The sequence below is a fragment of the Thamnophis sirtalis genome, unplaced genomic scaffold (assembly GCF_051295495.1).
Source record: "Thamnophis sirtalis isolate CommonGarterSnake01/CBP01778 unplaced genomic scaffold, rThaSir2_p1.2 scaffold_10, whole genome shotgun sequence".
Classification (NCBI taxonomy): Eukaryota; Metazoa; Chordata; class Lepidosauria; order Squamata; family Natricidae; genus Thamnophis; species Thamnophis sirtalis.
The window spans coordinates 68,919,850-68,945,988 of NW_028261390.1; the positions used below are offsets into that span (position 1 = coordinate 68,919,850).

General features: G+C 44.8%; 1 protein-coding gene across 1 annotated transcript; it reads left to right on the forward strand.

Annotated features, from left to right (window-relative positions):
* Positions 1-4,393: 4,393 nt before the first annotated feature.
* Positions 4,394-25,181, forward strand: PGM2 (phosphoglucomutase 2). Its single transcript, XM_087723702.1, has 14 exons — positions 4,394-4,477; positions 9,721-9,888; positions 10,135-10,241; positions 11,126-11,210; positions 13,985-14,068; positions 15,091-15,284; positions 16,762-16,951; positions 18,021-18,118; positions 18,797-18,977; positions 20,359-20,452; positions 21,882-22,011; positions 23,038-23,227; positions 24,474-24,607; positions 24,922-25,181. Exons 1-14 carry the CDS (start codon positions 4,394-4,396, stop codon positions 25,022-25,024), a joined length of 1,842 nt encoding a protein of 613 aa, XP_087579828.1. The 3' UTR covers positions 25,025-25,181.
* The last annotated feature ends 958 nt before the right edge of the window (positions 25,182-26,139 follow it).

The window sequence follows — 26,139 nt, forward strand, 5'->3', positions numbered from 1 at the left end:
TTTCTATGTGGTTTCACCACACTTGTTTGCCTCTAGCGTCTGTTTAAGCTGCCTCTCTTAATCTTCGGTGTAATAGGCACACCGCAATGGCCTAGTTGTGTATTGTGTCATACTGTTGTGTTCCATGAAGGTATGTGGAATTGCAAGTGTGCAACCCAAGTAGGACACTCACATGGCCTCCTTCATCTCGCACAAGGATGTGCATGTGGAAGTGTAAAGCGCTACCTATTAGCACCCCAGCCTTGTTGTGATAGTCACACAAAGCTCTCTTGGTCACACAATGCACCTCGGTGTCTTTCTCTCTTTGACTAAGCCCTCCTTGTTATGGATAAGAAAACAAATATTATTATGAATGGGCTGTTTTTGCTTCGCTCTGCTGTGCTTTAAATGAAAATATTGTTTTGCACAAGAATGGAAAAGGGAAGAGATCCCTACCGAGGAAATTGTAATTTAAAAATTGAATGTGCAGAAATGGATAGATTAACGCTTAAAATTAAGGAAAAGGTTATACAGTATTTTAATTGATTGTACTAAATCAACTTTGCAGTAATGGAAAGCACTGTGCAAATATATAATACACTAATATAAAGAGGCATTTGAGAGACTCTGGTTTCTTTCATTTAGCTTTTCATCTTACTGTTTATTATTAGATTCAGCTATTGTTTTCTTTTTTTTCTCTTAAAGGTAAAGGTTCCCCTCGCACTTAGTACGTGCTAGTCGTTCCTGACTCTAGGGGGCGGTGCTCATCTCCGTTTCAAAGCCAAAAAGCCAGCGCTATCCGAAGACGTCTCCGTGGTCTTGTGGCCGGCATGACTCAATGCCGAAGGCACACGGAATGCTGTTCCCTTCCCACCAAAGGTGGTTCCTATTTTTCTACTTGAATTTTTTACGTGCTTTCGAACTGCTAGGTTGGCAGAAGCTGGGACATGTCACGGGAGCTCACTCTGTTACGTGGCGCTAGGGATTCGAACCGGCGAACTGCCGACCTTTCTGATCGACAAGCTCAGCGTCTTAGCCCCTGAGCCACTGCATCCTTTTTTCTCTCTCTCTTACCGTAGTTTAAAAAGCAATTAATCACGGAAAGAGAGAGGGTATCAAATTCCCCAGGAAGTGAAGCCACTGGGAAAATATGCTGTTCTAAAGGCAATTAATAAAGGTAATAATTAAGATAACTTCACTGCAAGATCTACGTTTAATTACACCTGGCACATGGGATCTATGACTCAAGAAAGATAGACTTTGTAAGAGCAATGTTTCGTTAGGAGAAGAATATCAAGGTCACTCAAAACAAATACATTTCCTATCTGATGAAATCAATGCATCTCTTTTCTAACGTAAGGTAAATAAATTCTCTCACAAGCTTTAGATTATTTGTCAATTTTTGTCAGGGGCAACTCTGTAAGCCGTCCTGAGTCCCAAGCTTGGTTGAGCCTTGCTGGGTGATGTACCGTATTTTTCAGAGTATAAGACACACCTTCCCCTTCCCCCCCAAAAAAAGAGTGCGGAAATGTTGGTGCGTCTTATACAACGAATATAGCTATTTTTGGCTTCCCAAAGCCCCGCCCCCACATCCCATTGGTTTGAGCTTGGTTGAGCCTTGCTGGGTGATGTACCGTATTTTTCAGAATATAAGTCACACCTTTCCCCCCCCAAAAAAGAGTGCGGAAATGTTGGTGCGTCTTATACACCGAATACAGCTATTTTTGGCTTCCTGAAGCCCCACCCCCACATCCCATTTTTGTTTAAAAAAAACAGGCCGTTTTTTTTGTAAAAACGGGAACATTTCTGCCTTCCCCCACCCCCCAGAAGCATTCTGCAGGCTTCAGCAGGGCTGGGAGAAGGGAAAAATGCCCCCGTTTTGCCAAAAAATGGGAGCATTATTGCCTTCCCCGAGCCCTGCTGAAGCCTGCGGAATGCTGCTAGGGGCCGGGGAGGAGAATTTTTTTTTTCCTGATTTACCTCTTTGAAATCTTGGTGCATTTTATAGTCTGAAAAATACGGTAATCTTCCCATGTAGTGAGATTGGGTAGAGGGCTAATCCTACCTTTGTTGGATCCTGGGTGAGGGCATTTGCCTATGAATAGACCTAGCTAGCTCTTTATCTCTTAAGTGCCGGAGATCTGCTGTGGGCTATTGAGGAAGGTGGAGGCTATTAAAATGAGCCTGTTTCCTCCCTAAAAAAAACATGTGTCTCCATTTCTCATCCGGGGCAATATAATATTCTGCCTTTTTAAATATTTCCTAGACTGTTTCATTCTTCTAGGAGGGAGATGGGTGCTAATTTCCTACAACACTCAATAAACAGTTTGCACCAGAAAAATAGATCTGCCTCCTAGATTAAAGGGGTCCAACCTTTGCAACTTTAAGACCCGTAGACTTCAACTCCCAGAATCCTCCGTGCTTGGCTGGCTGGGGAATTCTGGGAATTGAAGTCCATAGTCAAGTTCTTGTGTTTTGGGGCAGATCTAAGCTTCTCTTACCTGAAATTTACCTCCTAAATGAAAACCAGTAAGAATACAGGTAGTCCACGGCCGAGCCACGAATCGACCTTGCCAAGTGAGAAATGTGTTCGGTGATCTCTGCCCTCTCTTACGACCTTTCTTTCCGCCGTTGTTAAGTGAACCACTGCAGTTGTTAAGTCAGTTAACACGGTGGCTTCAGTGAATCTGGCTTCTCCCTGGATTTTGCTCGTCGGAAGGTCGTAAAAGGGGATCAGCTGATCCCAGGATGCTGCAACCGTCATAAGTGTGAGTCACGTTTAATAAGCATCCGAATATAAGTCACGGGGGGATGCTACAACGGTCATTAAGTGTGAAAATCGGTCCTAAGTCACTCTTTTTTTTACTGCTGTTGTAACTTCAGTCACTAAATGAAGTGTTGTTAGTCGAGTTACGTAAGTAAGTAGTAAGTTACTACTACCTGTAGTAAAAAAAAAAATACAGTTGGGTAAATCTGTGCTTCAAGATATTGGCAAAGGACTCTCCCTACATCTCCACAATCGAAACCCCTCTCCCCTAGGTCCTCCTCGGCCACAAAGGGGTCTTTGAGCTGTATTAAGCAACCCTACCCATCATCCTGGGCAGAGAAGAGCAGGGAGGGTGGGGGGAATTTGCTGGAAAAGGACTGAGCAATAGTGTAGCATGCTACCCCACCCCCCCAAAAAAAAACCAAGAAAAAATGGGGTTTGACTGAGATCTGTTGCACCCCCTAAAAAACCCCAAGGAAGAAATCTGGGGTTCAGCTGGGGATCTGTTGCAACTAGATCCCCCCAAAAGAAAAAATGGGGTTCAGCTGGGCATGTGTTGCAACCCAGTGCCTCCTAAAAAAGAAAAAAATGGGGTTCAATTGAGGATCTGTTGCAACCAGATCCCCCCCAAAAGAAAAAATGGGGTTCAGCTGGGGATCTGTTGCAACCAGATCCCCCCCCAAAAATTGGGGTTCAGCTGGGGATCTGTTGCAACCCAGTGCCCCCTAAAAAAGAAAAAAATGGGGTTCAATTGAGGATCTGTTGCAACCAGATCCCCCCGAAAAGAAAAAATGGGGTTCAGCTGGGGATCTGTTGCAACCAGATCCCCCCCAAAAATTGGGGTTCAGCTGGGGATCTGTTGCAACCCAGTGCCTCCTAAAAAAAGGAAAAAAAATGGGGTTCAACTGAGGATCTGTTGCAACCAGATCCCCCAAAAGAAAAAATGGGGTTCAGCTGGGGATCTGTTGCAACCAGATCCCCCCCCAAAAAATGGGGTGCAGCTGGGGATCTGTTGCAACCCAGTGCCCCCTTAAAAAATGAAAAAATTGGGGTTCAGCTGGGAATTTTTTGCAACCAGGTGTCCCCCAAAAGAAAAAATGGGGTTCAGCTGGGGATGCGTTGCAACCAGGTGTCCCCCCCCCCAAAAAAAGCAAGGAAAAAATGGGGTTCAGCTGAGGATGTGCTGCAACCAGGTACCCCTAAAAGAAACTAGAAATTAATGGGGTTCGGCTGGGATCTGTTGCAACCCAGCGCCACCTTTAAAAACCAAAGGGAAAATCAGGGTTCAGCTGGGGACGTGTTGCAACCAGGCATAGCCCCCCCCCAAAAAAAAACCAATAAAAATTTTGCCAGAAAGGACTGAGCCACCCAGGAAAGAATTGCAGGCAAGGATTGCCTCTAAGGTGATCTCCTAGTGGTCCCCTCTCCTTCCCCTCCCTGTCCTTCAATGGGCGGAGCAGGGCGGAGCACCTCCTTGGGCGCCCCACCTCTCCGCCCCCCTCCCGCGCGGAGCTCCTCCCCTCTCCCCAGGCGGGCGCTGCCATTCGTCGGGGAGGTTCCCGCCCACCCTTTACTCCGCCCCCCGGGGCGGGGCCCGCCGAGAGAGCCGGCAGTCCGGCCTTTCCCTGCGCTTCTCTTGGCATCGGGATGGCGGCGGCGGAGGAGGCGGCGGCGGAGGAGGCGGCGGATCGCGCCCGGGCGGCGGCGGCCCAGTGGCTTCTCTGGGACAAGGTGAGAGATCGGAAGGGATCCCGAGGGTCGGTCGCCGCCCCGATTCCCGATCTCCCCCCCTCCCCACCCCTCCGCGGCGCTCCGGAGAGGAAGCTTCCCAGCAGAGGATCGCTCCCGGGGTTGGGGGAGTGGGGGGTTTCCTGGTGGCCTCCCTTCCTTGTGCTAAGGCTTTGTTCCAAGGCTAGCAAGGGGGTGCATGCTGGGATCTCTTGCAACCAGGCGTCGTCGTTTCCCCCCCCCCAAAGAAAAAAATTGGGGTTCGGCTGGGGATCTGTTGAAACCCAAGGCACCCCCCCAAAAAAGAAAAAAATGGGTTTTGCCTGGGATCTATTGCACCAGGAATCATTCCCACCCCCCAAAAAAAGAAAAAAATGGGGTTCACCTGGCATCTATTGCAACCAGGCACCCCCCCAAAAAAGAAAAAAATGGGGTTCGCCCGGCATCTATTGCAACCAGGCACCCCCCCAAAAAAGAAATAAATGGGGTTCTGTTGCAAGCCGGCGCACCCTAAAAAACCCTAAGAAAAAAGCATGGTTCACCTGGGGATCTGTTGCTACTAGGCACCCCCCCCCCCCAAAAAAATCAAGAAAAACTGGGGATCTGTTGCAACCAGACACCCCCCCCCCCACCAAAAGAAAAAAACTGGGGTTCGGCTGGGGATTTGTTGCAACCAGACCCCCCCCCCCAAAAGAAAAAAACGGGTTCGGCTGGGGATTTGTTGCAACCAGATCCCCCCCCCCCCCAAAGAAAAAACTGGGGTTCGGCTGGGGATTTGTTGCAACCAGACCACCACCACCCCAAAAAGAAAAAACTGGGGTTTGGCTGGGGATCTGTTGTTACCAGGCATTCCCCCCCCCTAAAAAAAAAACCAAGAAAAAAATGGGTTTTGACTAGGCTCTCCCCCCCTTGCAAAAAAAAAAAACCAAGGAAAAAAATGAGGATTGTGTCGTTTCCCCCCCCCCCTCCTTACTCTCAGTCCTGGCATTCCTTTGAATTGCTCCAATGGGTTTGTAACGGGGTGCCCTTTTTGCTCCCCCAAAGGTGTGTGTGTGTGTGTGTGTGCAGTGGGGGGGGGGGGTGGGACTGGTTTTGCTGGATTTCTGGCCAACACTTGAATCCTTCCTCCTTTGTTCCTCCTGCTGGCCGGCCTCCTGCCTCGGCAAAAAAATCTGATGCAAGTTCAAGGCCCAAGCGGGATTTGAACCAGCGGTGGCTTCTGGGTTGCTGTCATTCGAGGCTGCTTCTAATAGTAAATAAATCAGATGCCGGTGACAGTCGGTTCGCAAAACGCCCGTCTTTCTGCTTAACGGAGTCTGTTTTTCTCTAAACTGTACTATAGGCAAGATTACTAGGAGGATACTACTGCCTTGTGCTTTTAAGTCATTGCCCCATAGGCAGGTAGTCCTCGACTTACAATGGTTCATTTAATGACTGTCCGATGTTACAATGGTGCTGGGGAAAAAAATGGGGCCTTGGGCCATTTTTCACACTTACGACCAAGTGTTGCAAGCCTCCCCGGGGCCACATGATTTTCATTTGGATGCTTGACAACCTGACTCGCGTTTATGACGGTGGCGGCGTCGGCGTCACAGGATTCCCTTTTGCGACCTTCTGAAAAGCAACGTCAATGGGGGTGGGCGGATTCACTAAGCGGCCGCGTGACTCATTTACCGACTGCAGGGGTTCGCCTTGACAGCTGCAGCGAAAAAAGCGGTAAAATGAGGCACAGCTCACCTCGCAGGTGTCTCACTTAGCAGCATAAATTTTGGGCTCACTTGCGGTCGTAAGTTGAGGACTACCTGGACTGCCTTGATCATATGTCCCGGGGACGCTGCAGACGTCATAAAGATGAGTCAGTCGCCAAGCCCTTGAATTTCGATCACGTGACCTTGGAGGAAATGCTACGATGGTCGTAAGTGTGAAAAACGGCCATAAGTCCCTTTTCCCAGGGCCGTTGTAACTTCGAACATGGTCACTTAATGTTGTAAGTTGGGAACCGCTTTATAGCTCTTGGTGTTTATTTGCATTTTAATGTCCTGCTTAGTTTAATTTATTTATCCTTTCTCCATCTCGGTGGCCTGCAGAAGTATTCAGGATGGCTTGTGAAATAGGTTTTGGGACAATCCATAACAGAAGTGTGTTAAAGGGTCCCCTCTGAGCAGGGGGTTGGACTAGAAGCCCTCCAAGGTCCCTTCCAAATGCCTTAATTCTGGCATTCGGTTTGCTTGGCTATTTCAGTCGAATGGGCAATTATAAAGTCTTTTTGTCTTGATAGGGTCTCTTAGAAACCTAACGCAATTCATGTGACACACCTCGTTGTATCCTACGTAAGATAGCACAGCACAGAGCGAGCATTGAATCACGTAAATTTAATCATTCTGGGTTTCGATTTTATGAATAGGTTAAAGTACATAGTGTGTGCTACAAGCATGCAGTGCTTAGGGCATGTGATGATCCAAATTAAATTTTACAGCTCTCTGGAACACTTTTATATCCTGGTGGTTACATTTAATTAATCAGCACTGTCAATTTTTCAAAAAATAGAATAGAATAGTATAGAATATCAGAATAAAGAATAGAATAGAATAATATGGGAAAAGAATATGAATAGAATAGAATATCGGAAAAGAATATGAATAGAATAGAATAATATTGGAATAGAATAGAATATCAGAATAAAGAATAGAATATAGAATAGAGTATAATAATATCGGAATAGAATAGAATATCAGAATAAGGAATAGAATAAAATAGAATATCAGAATAAAGAAAAGGGTAGCATAGCTTAGCATAGAATAGAATATTAGATTAAAATAGAATAGAATATTGGAATAAAGAATAAAACAACAGAATAGGAATGGAATAGAACAGAATATCAGAACAAGGAATTGAATAGAATATCAGAATAAAAAATAGAATAGAGTAGAATAATATTGGAATAGAATAGAATATCAGAATAAAGAATAGGATAGAATAGAATAGAATATTGGAATAAAGAATAAAGCAGAATAAAATAGGAATAGAATAGAATATCGGAATATAGAATAGAATAGAGTAGAATAATATTGGAATAGAATAGAATATCAGAATAAAGAATAGAATAGAATATTGGAATAAAGAATAAAACAATAGAATAGGAATAGAATATCAGAATAAAGAATAGAATAGAGTAGAGTAGAATAATATCGGAATAGAACAAAACAGAACAGAATATCAGAATATAGAATAGAACAGAACAGAACAGAATATCAAAATAAAGAATTGCATAGCATAGAATAGAATAGAATATTAGAATAGAATAGAATGACCACCTCTTGATCTCAAGAATTTCTTGAACCAGAGACCTCTTGCAATGATGCAAGCAGAATAGAATTTTAATTGAGCAAACCTATTCTGCAAAAACCTTTTTAGGTGTTGCCCCCTCAAAGCCCCCATTAGTAAAGCAGATTTGCAACAGTCTCCACTCTTAACCAAGTAGCTCAGAGGGGCAGAAAAATTACAAAACTTTAAGTAAAGTTCAGTTGCATCGTTCGTCCGATAAGCCGAATTGTGCCTGTTGCGAAACAGGAATTGAATTTGGCAAGCTGTGACGTGGGCCGATCTCGTCATCCTGGAACGAACCAGGCAGCCGGCTGGAACACAGGAACAAACATTGGTTTCTACGTTTCACTCAAGCCAATTTATGACCAAGTAATCTGGAATTACAAAACGTTTTTTGAATTCAATTCAATTGAAATATCTCCCGTTTTATATACTCAGGATGGTTTTAGGTTAAGCCACCAGCAAAAGCGTGGAAGACTTTGCTTCTGTCACTAAAGATCATAAAATAGGAAATGAGATATAAATTGGCAATACGGTATCAAGCATAGGTTTCAAATTTTGGGCTCTCTTATGGTTGCAAGTCTAGAATTTGCCGTATACATATTAACCGTGTGTGTGTTTCTGTGTGTGTGTGTGTGTGTGTGTGTGTATTGCATATTGCGAATTATCCTAAAAATAGGAGTTCCAGGTGTAGTTATAAAAGAAGTAACAGACATTGCCATCTCCGGAACTTAAAATATATTGCTCACGCGTGCAGTGGCCAAATCGATTAATAGTGTATAAAGGCAGATGTCTCTTTAATGGTTTTTACACTTTGACGATCTTAGCAGTGGCTAATGAAAGCTAAGTCGTGTATGTGTTTGTGTGTGTGTGTGTATTGCATATTGCGAATTATCCTAAAAATATGAGTTCCAGGTGTAATTATAAAGGAAGAAACAGACATTGCGATTTCAGGAACTTAAAATATGTTGCTCACGCGTGCAGTGGCCAAATTGATTAATAGTGTATAGAGCCGAGGTGGCGCAGTGGAGAGCCGAGGTGGCGCAGTGGTTAGGGTGCAGTACTGCAGGCCACTTTAGCTGACTGTGATCTGCAGCTCAGCGGTTCAAATCTCACCGGCTCAAGGTCGACTCAGCCTTCCATCCTTCCGAAGTGGGTGAAATGAGGACCCGGACTGTGGAGGCAAGTTGCTGACTCAATTTGCTAAAAAAATTGTAAACCGCTTAGAGAGGGCTGAAAGCCCTATGAAGCGGTATATAAGTCTAATAAATAAATAAATAAATAAATAAAGTATGTGTGTGTGTGTTGCGAATTATCCTAAAAATATGAGTTCCAGGTGTAGTTATAAAAGAAGTAACAGACATTGCCATCTCTGGAACTTAAAATATATTGCTCACGCGTGCAGTGGCCAAATTGATTAAAAGTGTATAAAGGCAGATGTCTCTTTAATGGTTTTTATACTCTGACGATCTTAGCAGTGGCTAACAAAAGCTAAGTCGTGTGTGTGTTTGTGTGTGTGTGTGTATTGCATATTGCGAATTATCTTAAAAATATGAGTTCCAGGTGTAATTATAAAGGAAGAAACAGACATTGCGATTTCAGGAACTTAAAATATGTTGCTCACGCGTGCAGTGGCCAAATTGATTAATAGTGTATAAAGGCAGATGTCTCTTTAATGTTTTTTACACTCTGACAATCTTAGCTAAGTCATATATCTATCTATCTATCTATCTATCTATCTATCTATCTATCTATCTATCTATCTATATACGTGCATGTGTGTGTCTGTGACTATATATATTAGACAGGTAGGTAGGTAGGTAGGTATAGATATAGATATATGAGAAACACTTTCAAGAACCTCACCCTACAAGTATACAACAATTGGACATAACTAAACTCAAGTTTGTAATATTTTGCAGAACCCTAAAACCTTGGAAATAGTTAAGCAGCTGATTGCCAAGGGAAGCACGGAAGAACTATTGAAATGCTTCGGCTCACGGATGGAATTTGGGACGGCAGGACTTCGAGCGGCGATGGGACCAGGCACATCCCAGATGAACGACTTGACTATTATTCAGACTTCCCAGGTATCAGAGTTATTTCCGCGTGCGTATTTAAAAGAAGCTGGGCCCCCATTTTCCAAGCAACGATCCCCACTAAAGAAAGTTGGATGCGCGACTAACAATCAATTCACATTCGCTGAATAAAAAGGGTTTATGTCAGGACAAGGAGTCTGCTTCGTGGTTTGGTGAAGCGTCGGTCCGAACCAGGTGTACTAAAACCGCCGCAGCTTAATAAAACGGCTAAACGCAACTGCTTTGCTTTGTTTTCAGGGATTTTGTAGGTATCTGGAAAAGAACATCAGTGACCTGAAAAAGAGAGGAGTGGTTATAGGCTACGATGCGCGGGCCCATCCATCCAGTGGGGGTAGCAGCAAAAGGTATCCGTCACAATTCTTGCAGCGCTTGTCCAATTAGAGCAGGGGTGTCAAACTCAACGCCTGCAGGCTGGATGAAGCCCGCGGGGTGCTTAGATCTCACCCGCGGGGTCACACAGGAAACAGCGAAGAACCGGCCTGGGGTATCTCTGCCAATAAAAATGGAGCTCGAGAGGGCCTGCTGTGCTCCCCCGCCTCCCGGAGCTCCGTTTTCGGCCGCAATGGCCTCCTGCAACCCTCTGCCAGTGAAACCGGAGGGGAGGGCTGCAAACTCTGTTTTCGCAGGCAAAGCTCTTGGGCCCCCACAGGCGCTCCCGACATGATGTCGAGCTGACCATGCCCAACCTAGCCACGTCTCCTCCCCGGGGGGGGGGTGTGTTCTGTTAAGATACAGCCTGTTGTGCCTTTAAATGGCTTCTACTGTACTGCTGTAAAATGGCTTCTACTGTACAGTGCAGTGGAGTTGCCATGGTAACAGCTTCACAGTTCTCCACAAGGGGGCTCCCTCTGGTAAGGGAGAAAATCCGACATTAGAAATAACCTTTGGTCCGGACATTTTCCCCTTATAAATAAATCCCCAGGCAATGTCAGGTTATCAACTAGTGAGAAATATATTAATTTATTACTAAATGTGCTCATGGGTCAACTAATAAATTCATTTGATTGAGCCGACGTATTTATTTGGTAATTTTTTAGGCTGCCTGTCCTTCCCTCCCCCCTTACAAAGTGACTCTGGGCAGTTTATAAAACATAAGCTTTTGTTTTTGTTGGGAAAAATAATAATAATAGGTAAAGCCGCTTCAGGTGCCAACTAAACACAACAGTTCATTGTGATAGAATTCAAGTTTGACTTTTCACCTTTTTTTCCCCCCCTTTCTGGCTGTTAGGTTTGCAAGACTGACGGCCACAACATTCATCACCCAGGGAATTCCTGTCTACCTTTTCTCCCAGATCACACCGACTCCCTTTGTGGTAGGGTTTTCGTTGTCGTTTTTGTCACATCGTGCACGCCGGCAGGGCAGATACAGTGGGATCGTTTCTTCTTAACATTTGATCTATTCCGCATTTACAAATAACAGAAATATCATATTTCCAATCGTGTTGCTTTGTGCTTTATCTTATACATTTTCACTGTTACGGTTTCATACATAACTCTATTCTACGAATCTTAGCCATTGCCTATTTTGGATCTGTTCCATTTTGTCGATAAAGCATCGATAAAATGGTTCACCGGCAAATGCGCGCCCGACAAATGCACGGCGACAAAACCGCTGTGACAAAACGGCGACGTCGAAAGCGCATCTACACATGCGCGCCGACAAAAGCGCGCCATTGAAAACAACGTGAAAACAACGATAACAACGTTAATCCTAAACCTAACCCTAACCCCAACCCTAATCCTAACCTAAAAACCCTAATAGCGCATTTGTGGGCGCTGTTTTGTCGGCGCGCTTTAGTGGGCGCGCTTTCGACGTCACCGTTTTGTCGCGGCGTGCATTTGTCGGGTCACACGATAAAATTTATCCCAGATCCTATAATATTCTGATTCGTCTTTATTTTTCGATTCCCATGTCGATTTATCCATTTCAGCACAGGTCAGAATTTTCCTAATTATTTCCCCTTCTTGTGGAGTTTCCCTGTTTTTCCAATTTTGGGCAAAGACTGCCGTAATGATATGTATTGTTCAGTAAATGACCCCCTTGTTATATTTATGATTTATAATTCCCCAAAGAAAGAGTTCCGGTGTGAATTCTATTTCCTCTTCGGTCCTCTCTTATCAGCCACTTTTTGAATTTTCTGCCCATATTTTTTGGTTTTTTGGCACGACCACCACATGTGGAAGTACATGCCTGGTTCATAGTCACATTTTCAACAATTTGGTGCTCAGTTTCTGGACATTTTGGCAATTCTTGCGGGTGGAAGGTGCCACCTATAAAAAAATATAAGTTTTCCTTATACGGTATTGACAATGTTATTTTCCTGTTCCTTTCCCATGGTTTTTGCCATCTATCCAAGTGTATATTATAGCCAAAGTTTATCACCCATGCAACCATTGTCTCCTTAACCTGCTCTTCTTCCATCTTCTATTAAAAAGAGCCGAGGTGGCGCAGTGGTTAGGGTGCAGTACTGCAGGCCACTTCAGCTGACTGCTATCTGCAGTTTGGCGGTTCTAATCTCACCGGCTCAAGGTTGACTCAGCCTTCCATCCTTCCGAGGTGGGTAAAATGAGGACCCGGATTGTTGTTGGGGGCAATATGCTGACTCTGTAAACCGCTTAGAGAGGGCTGAAAGCCCTATGAAGCAGTATATAAGTCTAACTGCTATTGCTATTGCTATTCCAATAAGAATTGGAATGGGATTCTTTCAGGAGCATCCCCCAGAATATTGGTTCCATTTCTCTAGCCGTCCACCTCATCAAGTCATTTTGGTTTGTCATTGCAACATAAAAGCGTCTATGAAATCATAAACACAAGGGTGCTTCCTATAGAGGCAGTCCTCAGTTTACGGCCAAACTTTCCATCCCTGACAAGACATTTGTTAAGGGAGTGTTGAGCCATTATGTGACTTTTCTTGTCCCTGTTAAACGAAACTGCAGACGTTAAAGTTAGTCACACGGTTGTTAAGTGAATCTGCCTTCCCCCATTGGCTTGTTGGAAAGTCGCAAAAGGGGATCATGTGATGTCCCTCCCGCTGCTGCAACCTCCATAAATATGAGTCGGTTGCCAAGCGTCCAAATTTTGATCGGGTGACTATGGTGGCAGAAAACACCCCACAGCTCCACAACCCAGTCCTTTCAGCAGTTCCAAGAAGACTCCATACCCATTTGCACTGCTCAGGAGACCCTGAGGACAGAGATAAACCTCCCAAGTGGCCTCAACGACGCTCTCAAAGGATGCAAATGACCAGCTGTCTGCAAGGAGTATAAATCCTTCCATTCCCGACCATCCTGTCAGAGCTGAAGAAGCTCCTTGGATGAGAAGCGAAATGCCTTCAAAGAAAAGAAAGTCCAGTTGCCTCTTGATAAAAACATTTTGGACAACTATGACCTGGATGACCGAGAATCTCCATGGACATTGTTGTGGCCAACCAGCTGCCAACGGAGCTGGCGGCAGAGTTGGACGATGAGGTTGGGGAGGAACATGGGCCAGTTCTGGAGCCCGGGGAAGACACTGTGGGATGCTTTGTGTCAGGCACAGAGATTGAGACAGGGCCATCCAACATTTCCCAGCCCACTGTGGAAAGGCAGCTGCCTTTGGAGGCTGAGAGGGGTGAGGAGGAAGAACAGCTGGGGCCTGTTCCAGATGCACATATGCGCAGAGCAGTTAGGAGAGGTGAACAACGGAGGACAAGGAGTCGACTCAGGAAGCAAAGCAAACATGGATGCTGAATGGCCCCTCCCTGGCTGGGGAATCAATAGAAGGAAAGGGGAGTGGTGGTCGTAGGAGACAACAGTTCGTATTTCTGAAGATTTTGCCCATTGTGTTTCATGCCACAAAGTTCTGCTTGCCAGAACTCAATTTGCAGCCTTTTGGTGGCCTTGCCATTATCGCAAGGAATGATAAGGTCTGTTGCTACAATTAACTTGAAGGACCCGGGCTTTTCAGTGGGTGAATGCCATTAATTCACAAGTGGTAAATAAAGAGGGTTTTTTCGTGACAAGGACTCTTTCTTGCTTCTGCTAAGGCTGGGTCTGAACAGACATCATCCTTCTTCCTTCTTAATATTTTTCTTCTGGTTTCCTACAGCCATATGCAGTGACCCACCTCAAACTTGCTGCTGGAATTATGGTGACTGCATCTCACAACCCCAAACAAGACAATGGATATAAGGTATTACCTTGCATGGATTTCCTAGCAGAAATGTCTTGGGATGGATTGACGCACCAGGAGTTAAAAGCGCCAGGCTTAGGAACCAGGAGACAGTGAGTTCTAGTCTCATTTTTAGGCGTGAAAGTCGGCTGGGTGACTTTAAGCCAAATACTAGGAGACGGTGAGTTCTAGACCCACCTTAGACACAAAAGCTGACTGTGGGACTTTGGGCAATCACCAGGAGACTGTGAATTCTAGTCCTGCCTTAGGCATGAAAACCGGCTGGGTGACTTTGGGCCAATCACTGGGAGACGGTGAGTTGTAGTTCTGCCTTACGCATGAAAGCCAGCTGGGGGGACTTGGGGCCAATCACCAGGAGACAGTGAGTTGCAGTCTTGCCTTAGGCATGAAAGCCAGCTGGGTGACTGGGCCAATCACCAGGTGACAGTGAGTTCTAGTCCTGCCTTAGGCACGAAAACCAGCTGAGTGACTTTGGGTCACTAACTAAGAGATGTTGAATTCTAGTTCTACGTTAGGCATGAAAGCCAGCTGGGGGGGGGGGGACTTGGGGCCAATCACCAGGAGACGGTGAGTTCTAGTCCCGCCTTAGGCATGAAACCCAGCTTAGGCCCAACCCACCTCACAGTTGAGTTTTGCTGCTCTGATGTGGAAAATAGGGAGAAGGAAGGACTAGTTAGATACATCTACACCTTGAGTTGTTTATAAAGATTAGAGGCATTGTAGAAGTAAATAAAATAAAATAGTCTTTCGGTTAATTCCAGGGATGTTCGCGTGAATTTAAATTGCATAGGTCAGTGATGGCGAACGTTTTTTTGCTTGGGTGCCTGAAACCTGGGGAGGCAAAAAAACGGCACAAAAGGACTTACCGGAAGTTTGTTTCTGAACTTTTCACCATCCGGAGGCTCCGGAAGCTTTCCTAACGCCTGGGGAGGGCAAAAAGTGGCCTAGGTCAAGAAAACAGGCATAGGTCAAGCCAAAACGTTTGCTACTAAGGATTAAAAATAAATCCCTCTGGCCTTTAGGTCTATTGGGAGAATGGCTCTCAGATCATTGGGCCGCACGATCGCGGCATCGCCGACGCCATTAATGGGAACCTGGAGCCGTGGCCGCGAGCGTGGGAGGACAGCCTGATTGATCAGAGTCCCCTCCTCCACGACCCGTACGCGGCGGTTAACGAGGATTACTTCAAAGATATACAGCGGCACTGTTGTCACAGGTGAGTGGCTTATTCCATTGTAGGTAGTCCTCGACTTAACAACAGTTCGCTTAGTGACCAAAATTACAACGTGACTGGAAAAAGTGACTTACATTAGGACGCTCGACCACCGGCTCACATTTATGACGGTTGCAGTTTCCATGTGTGTGTGTGTGTGTGTGTGTGTGTGTGTGTGTGTGTGTGTGTGTGTTACGGGGTCCCCTCTTGCTCGACAACTGGCTCACATTTATGACGGTTGCAGTTTCCGTGTGTGTGTGTGTGTGTGTGTGTGTGTGTGTGTGTGTGTGTGTGTTACAGGGTCCCCTCTTGCGACCTTCTGACAAGCAAACTCAACCGGGAAATCCAGATTAACTTAACAACCTTGTTACTCGTTGTGCCACTTCAGTGACTTCACAAAGGTGGCAAGGGAAGTCGTAAAAACGGGGTTAGCAAAAACGGCGCTGAACAAATGTCTCGCTCAGCGACGTAAGTGCCGAGCTCCGTTGCGGTCGTAAGTCGAGGACTGCCTGTATTTACTCCAGGTTCCGTTTACGGGGCCGCCCATCTCAAGAAAGGGACGTTGGGTGGAGAACAGAAGCGGGGGGGGGAACCAAAGTCAAAACGGTTTCAATCATTACGCAATTCAAAATTCATAGCTGCTAAAGAATACCGTAGCTCAAATCACGAACACAGCTAGTGTCTTGTCTTATGAAGGCAATTGAGGCCAACATTTCTGTTACTAAGTGAAACATTTGTTAACGGAGTTTTGCCCCATTTTATGACATTTTGGGATGGCCCCGGGGGCGTGGCACGAAAGCAACACGACCAGAGAACAGGTGTAACTTGCCCCTTTGTTACTCCAGCTGTGCCCACATTCACAAGTCCTGGGGCAAAGCTCTCACAAGCACCTTCAGCAGCCTCTGTCTGCGAGTAATCCAGTAACCAGGTTAGCCAAACAGCAACCAGGGCCAGCAGTCCAATAAGCCAGCGTTGTGGCCCACCAGCATCAACAGAGCTGGCGGCAGAGTCGGAGAGTGAGGAGGTTGGGGAGGAACATGGGCCAGTCCTGGAGGATGGGGACGGCTCAGACGAGGGCTCTGCGCCGGAAGCAGAGACGAGGCCGAGGCCGTCTGAAAAGTGATCAGGTGCCTTCAGAGCTAGACAGCAGTGAAGCAGAGGAACAGCTGGAGCCTGTTCCCAGTGTGCGCATGCGCAGAGCTGCCGGAGGAGAAAAGAACAGCTCAGAAATCGGGGTCCACTTTGGGAGTAAAGCCGCAGGTGGACGGTGAATCTGCTGCCAGGACGCGACACTTTTTTTTCACTGCCATGATCATTTCAAATGGTCACTGAATGAACAGTTGTAAGTTGAGGACTAGCTCTCCTGAATTGAGCAATTTGTAAGCAAGTGTTCCATAATCCCCCCCCCCTTTTTTTTTGTTATTCCTCGCGGCAGACAATATTCTACCAGCTAAATGTCCTTCGTGTTACTTGATTTCAGGGATATAAACAAGGAGACCAAGTTGAAATTCGTTCACACCTCTGTCCACGGGGTAGGCCACGAGTTTGTGCAGTCGGCCTTTAAGGCCTTCGACTTTAGTCCTCCCTTCGCGGTGCCTGAACAGAAGGACCCCGATCCGGAATTTCCCACCGTAAAATACCCAAATCCAGAAGAAGGGAAAGGTGTACTGGTAAAAACACGATTTTAGTGCGTTGTCTTCCCATCTTCACTACGTCTCCCGTCCCTTCGGGCATTTCCTTTGCAGCTAAAGCGTAGTTCCGAACGTCGACATTCTTTCAAGCTTGCCTGCGCTTGTAACTCTCAAAAAAGGCTAGTCAATTTCTTCGCTTCTTCCGGCTTCTAATTTCCCAGCAGTTCGCAGGCAGCGGTTTTCAAAATGTGAGTCCTTTCATCTTTTTATTTCGCACCTCGTGCCATTTGAACCAGATCGAGCTTCTGAAATCTTTTACGCTTCTTCTTCCTTATGATGTTGGCATTGCGATCTACACTTCTGGAGCTTTGCAATAAATTAGGGGTGTCAATCTCAAGGCCTGCGGGCCGGATCTAGGCCTGCGGAGTGCTTAAATCTGGCCCATGGGGCTGTCCTGGAAATAGCAAAGGACCGTCCCACAGTGCCTCTGACAGCCAAAAAGGAATGCGCCCAGGTCCTCCCACTCCCCCATTTTGGCCACCGAAGTGCTGCAGGAGGACGTCCAGGCTGAAAACGGGGCACAGGGGGAGCTGCATGTGGCCCCATTGTGGCTCATTTTGCCCGGCAGGGTGCTGCAGGAGGCATCCGTCCTGTCTCCCCCACTTCCCCTCCCATCCGGCCCAAGGAGGAGAACTACAATGCTGATCCAGCTCTTAAAGAAATCCAGTTTGACACCCCTGCAATCAACTGGCGGAGATCTAGGACAATTCGCCATGGCCCAACCTCACCACGGGACCAGAGTTAACCCTAATATCCAAGAAACGGTGGACTAGAAGGGTTAAAGAAAAGATACAAAAGGAGGGACAGAACGAAACAGGATAGGCAAAAATTAAAATAATTTTTAAAATTGTTTTAAATAACTAAATTGAATTGTTGAATTGTCCTGCGGCGAGTTCGCCGCAGTAAGTTGGCGGTGATGAGACGGCCGTGGCGAATTGTCCCATTCCTACCATCCATTCTTGTTTTGGTGAGGGTAGAAGATTTTTTTTTCTTGGTTTTATTTTGAAGGATAATTTGCTCTGGTCTTTTTACTGTTTTCTCCTTCCAGACTCTCTCTTTTGCTCTGGCGGATAAAAAAGGCGCTCGGGTTATTTTAGCCAACGATCCGGACGCCGATCGGCTTGCAGTGGCCGAGAAACAAGGAAGGTTAGTTTGTCGATTACCAAACTTAATTATTCTTTGTTTGGGAGGAATACCTGGGAAGTATCAAATCATTTTTTTTTAAAAAAGAAAACTAATTTTTTGTACTACTGTGTTTCCCCAAAAATAAGACAGGGTCTTATTTTCTTTTGACTCCTGGATGGGTGGAAGCTAGTAGCTTCCACCCATCCAGTTCCAGTCAGGTGCAGAGACAAAGGATGACCTTGGCTTTCTAGAAAGAATGTTGTTATGGCTACATAGCATTTAAATCTGTACAATCCCATTTTCCCACAATAGAAAAGTAGAATAATAGAAAGTGTGGCAGGCCAAAGATCCAAAAGGAATATGGCTGCAGGCTTGACACAGATGTTATTAGTTGCGGGGTTAAAGAAATTGCTTAAGCAGGGGCTCGGTTTAGAAGACCTTCAAGGTCCCTTCCAACTCTGCTTGTTATTCTATTAAATCCTAGGCTAGATTCAGAACATAAAAAAATATCCTAAAAGATAGCCATAGTAAACGGCTACTTAACGAATGACTGCAATCCAAGAATTACATGTGAAGAAAAACAAAATCAGTGCAGGATTAGAATTTGTGTCATTGTTGCTATTGTTACCGTTTGGCTGACCTATTTATGTTGTCAGGTTATTGTCTCCTAACCACTGGAAGCCTCTCTCATCCCTGCAGTGGAGAATGGAAAGTGTTTTCCGGCAACGAATTTGGAGCTCTTTTAGGATGGTGGCTGTACACATGCTGGAAAAATCAAAATCAGACTCCCAATGCCATTAAAGACGTATATATGTTAGCGAGCACCGTGTCCTCCAAAATATTGCGAGCAATCGCTCTCAAGGAAGGTTTTCATTTTGAGGTAAGGTGTTCTGACCTAGGCTACCCAAAAGCACGAAGCTGACTCCTCGTCCCGATAAAACACCTTTTATTTAGTTTTAAAGGGAATTCCTCTCCAGCAAAGTCCCGGCCAACAGTCTTCCAAGAGATTTATCGGGCTTGGATTCCCGCCAGGCCGATGTCTTCCAAACACCACTCTGTAGCAGCAATTACTTGGCAGGAAGTCAAGAACAGATCTTCATTCTAATGAATTAAACTAATTGTCTCCTGCAAACTCCCCTCCCCTTTAGTTCCTCTTTATTCCCTATGGGAGGGGCCATTCACCGTCCACCTGTGGCCTGACTCCCAAGTCGACCCCTGTTCTTAAGCTGTTCCCTTCGCCTGGCAACTCTGTGCATGCGCACACTGGGAACAGGCTCCAGCTGTTCTTCTGCCTCACTGATGTCTGACTCTGAAGGCAGCTAATAACTGGCATACGGCCCTGCCCCCCTCTCTGCCTCCGACACAGAGCCCTCCTCAGAGCCTTCCCCAGACTCCAGGACTGGCCCATCTTCCTCCCCAACCTCCTCACTGTCCGAATCTGCTGCCAGATCCGCTAGCAGGCCACAACATATGGGTCAAGTTCTTTTTGGTTTCCCTTTGCAGGCAATCCTCGGCTTACGACCACAATTGACACCACCCCCCCCAAAAAAAAAATTCCTGTTGCTAAGCAAAACTTTGGTCGAGTGAGTTTTGCCCCCCTTTGAGTTTTGAGCCTGGGACACTGCAACCATCGTAAATCTGAGTCAGTTGCCAGTGGGGATGCTACAATGGTCGCTAAGCGTGAAAAGTGGTTGTAGGTCTTTGTTTTCAGTGCTGTTGTAACTTCGAACGGTCACTAAATAAATATATAAGTCGAGGACTGCCTGTAGCAATATTGCTGTACCTGGTGATGTCGCTGTGCCTCATATTTCCGATATCACTTAGAAGCTAATAAATGTATAGGCCCATGATGGCGAAGCTAGGTCACGCAAGCCGTCACCCCAGCTCAGCTTCATGGCGCATAAGTATGCTTCCCGCCAGCCAGCTGGTTTTCGGATCTGCCACGCATGTGCAGGGTTCATGTGGGAGATGCACATGCTTGCAGGAGGAGGGTCACGTGGGGACGGGGCACACCTCGGGGGTCACCTTCACAGGTGTGCGCGGGGGGTGGGTTGCATGCACATCACATTATGAGTGCACACGCACGCTTTGACAAAGAGGTTAGCCATCACTAGTGTAGGCATACGGTACGTCAGAAATATGAGGCCGAGTGACATCGCCACGTACAGCAATATTACTCCAGGTAGTAATAATAGATGCGTTTAAAAGAAATTCCTCTTCTTGTTCTCATGTATCTTTTCATTGAACCTTGGTCAACACAGGAAACGTTAACAGGATTTAAATGGATGGGAAATCGAGCCAAGGAGCTGATAGACCAAGGAAAAAATGTCTTATTTGCTTTTGAAGAAGCCATCGGTAATATGCTTCACCTTATGAAATAGTAACAGAACTATCTATCTATCTAATCATCTATCATCTATCAATCTATCTATCATCTATCTATCATCTATCTATCATCTATCTATCTATCTATCTATCTATCTATCTATCTATCTATCTATCTATCTATCTTCCATAAATGGTTGTATTTATGTATGTATGTATGTGTCAGCGTTCCAAGTATCATGTAGAATTAAATCAGAGTCCAAGGCAAAACGATCCTTAAAGTTCCAATTTAATAAATCAGACATCTTAGCACATCTGTGTAATCCCAATTCTGGATGTTACATCAGATTCCCACCCAGTTGAAAGTTCATGATCTTCTCTCCACACCCACAAATCCATCACATGGTCCAATCTTCTTCTTCCACGCTGTCATCTCCACCCAGCTGCTTCCGGTCAGGTGTAAAAGTACGGAGACAAAGATGACCTTGAGCTTCTAGAAAAGAATGACAACAATACATTCCACAATCCTACTCCTGTCTATTCCCCCCTCCCATCAACTATACTAATGAAACAGCATAATGAAATAAGGGAAAGTGTGGCAGGCCAAAGATCCTAACAGGAATATAATTGCAGGCCTGACAGTATGTATGTTCCAGCATAACTCTGGAACGCCTCGGGCAATTTCAATCAAACTTGGTAGACAGATGACTTACCCTCTGGAAACAAATATTGTGGGGGTAAGACACCCGTAACATCCCTCGGGGTGCGTGTTCTGTTACGATACAGCCTGTTTTCCCTTAAAATGGCTTATACTGTACTGCCGTAAAATGGCTTTACTGTACAGTGCAGTGGAGTTGCCATGGTAACGGTTTCACAGTACTCCACAGGGGGGCTCCTTCTGGGAAAGGGGAAAATCCAACATTAGAAATTACATTTGATCCGGACATTTCCCCCCTATAAATAAATACCCTGGCAACGCCGGGTTATCAGCACTAGTATTCTATATTTTAATTGTTAATTGTTCTCACTGTCAAGAAGTTTCTCCTTAATTCTAGGTTTCTTCTCTCTCTGATGAGTTTCTAACCATTGTTTCTTGTGCTGCCCTCTGGTGCTTTGGAGAAGAATTTGACACACAAACACACCCCTCTTCTTTGGGGCAGCCCCTCAAATACTAGAATATCGCTATCATGTCGCCCCTAATCCTTCTTTTCTTTAGACTAACCAGACCCAAATCCTGCAACCGCTCTTCATATGTTTTAGTCTCCGGGCCTTTAATTCATCTTAGTTGCTCTTCTTTGCACTTTTTCCAAAGTCTCAACATATATTATTTTTTTTGAAGTGTGGTGACCAAAATTGGTCGTAATGACTATTTTATGTGTCTTTTTGCATTTGATCACTTGTATCGGAGCAGTTTTACAAATAGGGTTTGGGGTATTTTTTTTTTCCTGTAAACTTTCAGGATATATGTGCAGCCCTGTCGTACTGGATAAAGACGGCGTGAGTGCTGCAGTCATAACCGCAGAGATGTCTAGCTTTCTGGCCACGAAGAATGTGACTCTGTCTCAGCAGCTGAAAAACATTTACACAGAGTGAGTATAATTTAACGAAACACCAAGTGCTTTTTTTTTTACATTTAAGGTACAGATAGCCCTCGACTTAAAGGAATTCATTCAGTGGCCGTTCGTAGTCACAACGGTGCTGAAAAAGGGGGCTTATTTTTCATACTTATGACCATTGCAGCATTCCCAGAAATCACGTGATCAAAATGGGAGAGGCGGGGCTGACGTCGCTACAACACGACATGCAATCTTGGTGCTCCAGGATTGCTGTTGATATCTCTGCTGCTGGACAGTCCTTTTTGGACCTAAACCGTCCCGAAGAGACGGTGATAGAGAAGGGCTCGTCCTGCTGATCTCGGGGGCATCGCAAAGCCTCTGATTGATCCAGGGGAAGCTCTTTCCTCCAGGCTACAAGACAAGCAGCCATTGAAGCTGCACAACGTTGGGACAGACCCCTGAAACGGAAGCAGAGCAGGACAGAGAGTGTGTCAAAATTGGTGAGATAAATTTTGCTATTGGAGAAGAGAATGCCCAAAAAGACTTAGAGCAAAATTAAAATTGAAGACAGAAGAGAGTAAGCGGCGGATCAAGCCTGTATTAAAATTAGAGTGTTATCTTTCTTTCCTTAACTTAGTTTTCTTTTTTTGGATGGAATTCTTACAAATGCCTCTTACTTTTTAAATTGGACTGATCTCTTTCTTCCTTTTTTTTTCTATTTTTCCTTACTTTTTGTATTTGGGGAGCAAGAATCTCTTTCTTTCTGGTAACGTTCGGGTGGATTTTACCTTTTAAAATCTTTCTCTCTTTCAAGCTCAGAACAAATAAAGGGCTAAAAGTAAAAGAAAAAGAAGTAACACTGCCACCTAGAGGCTGGGGGCTTAGAAACACAAATTCCCATGAACATTTGACTTATATTTTATATCTCAAAGTACTTGACTTGGTTTACTGAAAGGAACAGTGGGAAGAGCACGATTTGTTTATACAGGTGCTCTTTTGGAGTATTATCAGTAGCTGGACTATAGTTCAAAGTTTTTCTTCCTTTGTCTTCTTATATAGATACGGTTATCATATCACCAAGTCATCTTATTTTATCTGTAACGATCAGAAGGTCATCACAGCTCTGTTTGAGAAACTTCGGAATTACGAGGGGGAAAATACCTACCCCAAATCCTGTGGGAAATTTGCCGTCTCTGGAGTCAGAGATCTGACGACCGGTTTTGACAGTAACCAGACTGATAAAAAAGCAGTAAGTAACCTGGCCAGGTTTTCCACTGTGAAATCGTGGATTGTTCGGTTTTTTAGTGCCCATTCCTTCTTTCTCTCCTTAGTCCCAAGTTACTTTTTCAAAAGGCAACTTGAGTTTGCTTTGTTTCACGGGTGCTCGGTATTAAAAAAAAAAAAAGAAAAATAAATTAACTGGGAAAATACCCTTCCATTCTTCCTTTTTTAAAATGATTTTATTTATGGGTTTTTTTTTCTTGAACATATATGAATCCTCAGTGAACAAGTACGTTGTCTGGGTCAGTTTACTTTATTGTTGTTATTAGTTACTAAGTTGTATCCAACTCATTGCGACCCCCATGGACAACGTTCCTCTAGGCCTTCCTATCCTCTACCATCCTCTGGAATCCATTTAAGCTCACGCTTACTGCTTCAGTGACTCCATCCAGCCACCTCCTTCTCTGTCATCTCCTCCTTCTTTTGCCCTCCATCGTTCCCAGCATGAGGCTCTTCTCCAGTGAGTCCTTCCTTCTTATTAGGTGGCCAAAGCAGTTGAGTTTCCTCTTCAGGATCTGGCCTTCTAAAGAGGAGTTAGGGTTAGGGTTAGGGTTAGGGTTAGGGTTAGATCTAAAATACCAAAGCTGCTTCAATATTTTAATTGCCTCTTCTTTTTTTCTCAACGGGTCATGTATGACATGTCCTGTGGTTTTCATGTGTGAACATGTCACAAGGCTCTGATGAAAAGTTTTAGTTCTGGTCGCCACAATGTAAAAAAGATGTGGAGACTCTAGAAAGAGTGCAGAGAAGAGCAACCAAGATGATTATGGGACTGGAAGCTAAAACATGAGGAATGGTTGCAGGAACTGAGTATGTCTAGTTTAATGAAAAGAAGGACCAGGGGAGACAGGATAGCAGTCTTCCAATATCTCAGGGGTTGCCAGAAAGAAGAGGGAGTCAAGCTATTCTCCAAAGCACCTGAGGGCAGGACAAGAAGCAATGGGTGGAAACTAATCAAGAGGAGAAGCAACTTAGAACTGAGGAGAAATTTCCTGATAGTTAGAACAATTAATCAGTGGAACAACTTGCCTCCAGAAGTTGTGAATGCTCCAACACTGGAAGTTTTTAAGAAGATGTTGGATAACCATTTGTCTGAAGTGGTGTAGGTTTTCCTGCCTAGGCAGGGGGTTGGACTAGAAGATCTCCAAGGTCCCTTCCAACTCTGCTATTGTATTGTATTGTAAAAAGGGTTCTCTTGACTTCTCTGCTCTCAGGTGCTTCCCACCAGTAAAAGCAGCCAAATGATAACGTTTACGTTCAATAACGGAGGTGTGGCTACCATGAGAACCAGCGGGACCGAACCCAAAATCAAATATTACGCAGAAATTTGTTCACCTCCCGGAAACAGGTAGAGTTTGCACTTTTTTTTAAAGGAAATACTGATTAAAATTTGCATTTTGTGTGTTTAAGCAATGTCTAGACAGCTGTTTGTTCAAGATGTTTTATTCTGGATTTTTTTGCATGCAGATAAGCAGAGCTTATGAACCAAAAATGGTCCCTCCCATTAAATTTCCCCCCCAAAAAAGTGATTGTAAGGAAGTACAATGTTATATTTGTTCAATTAGACTGTGGCTTAATCCTAAAACAGGCTTAAAATCTCTCTGCGTTGGAGAGTCTCTGTCAAGCGAAGCTGAAATTTTGCTACCTCTTGTCTCATTTTAGTGATTTTGAAAAGCTGAAGGAAGAACTAGATGAACTGACCGCCGCTCTTGAAAAATATTTCTTTGAACCAGAGAAGAACAAGCTGCAACCCAAACCAGAGTGATAATATCTGCACTTCTTTTAAGCCTTGTATTCTTAAATAAAATACATAAAGGGGGGGGGGGAGGAAATTTAATTTCTTTACAGAACGACTTAGAATAAGTATATGGTCACTTCAAATGTACACCGGTCGGCATACATTAAAATGAAATTTCATTGAATACAGCTCTAAAAAGGGTTTCCTCCGCAATATACAATACATAAACATGACAAAATAAATAAAGATTATGCATATATCCACATATATGACATAGAGAAACAACGTATACATGTAAATGGCGAGAAAAACAATTCCTGTGAGTTTACCAGACGAATGGCATAGGGAGCGAAGCTGTCTCCAACAATGCTTTGAGCTCTAAGCATGCAGCATCCCGAATAACAGGAAGCGAGCTTCCTAGAATCTTCTCCACTGTCCTCACCACTCTCTGTATGGACTTTCTATCTGAGGCACGGCTGCCACCAAACCAAACAGGGATGCAGTTTGTTAAAACGCTCTCAGTTGTACCTCTGTAAAACATGGCCAGGACAGGAGAAAGAGGTGCTCTCCTCATCCGACGCAGGAAATGCAGATGCTGGTTTGCACGCTTCACTAAGGATGACGTGTGAGAGAGCAGTTCAGATAATTAGTTATCTGCACCTCCGGATACTTAATATTGTTGTCTACCTCCACAGCTGCATCCTTGATATTGAGTGGAGTATGACAATGCCAGCGGTTTCTAAAATCTAAAACAACTGGCTGAGTGAGTGATCTACACAGTAAGGAAATCTTCCCTGGTAAATTGTCAGACAATTTGAAAGTGATTTTTCTCCTAATAAACAAATTGCGTGTTCACATATCAATGATTTTAAGCCAAAAAGTGAAGTTTCAGTTGTATAAATAGCACTTGGACTTATATACCGCTCCCTAGTGCTTTACCGCACTCTCGGGGTGGTTTACAGAGTCAGCATCTTGCCCCCAACAATCTGGGTCCTCATTTTACCGACATCGGACGGACAGAGCGCTGAGTCATCCTTGAGCCGGTCAGGATTGAACTCCAGGCTGTGGGGAAAGTTTGCCTGCAATACTGCAATTTTAACACAGGCAGTGATTCACTAAAGAACGGTGGCAAGGAAGGTGGT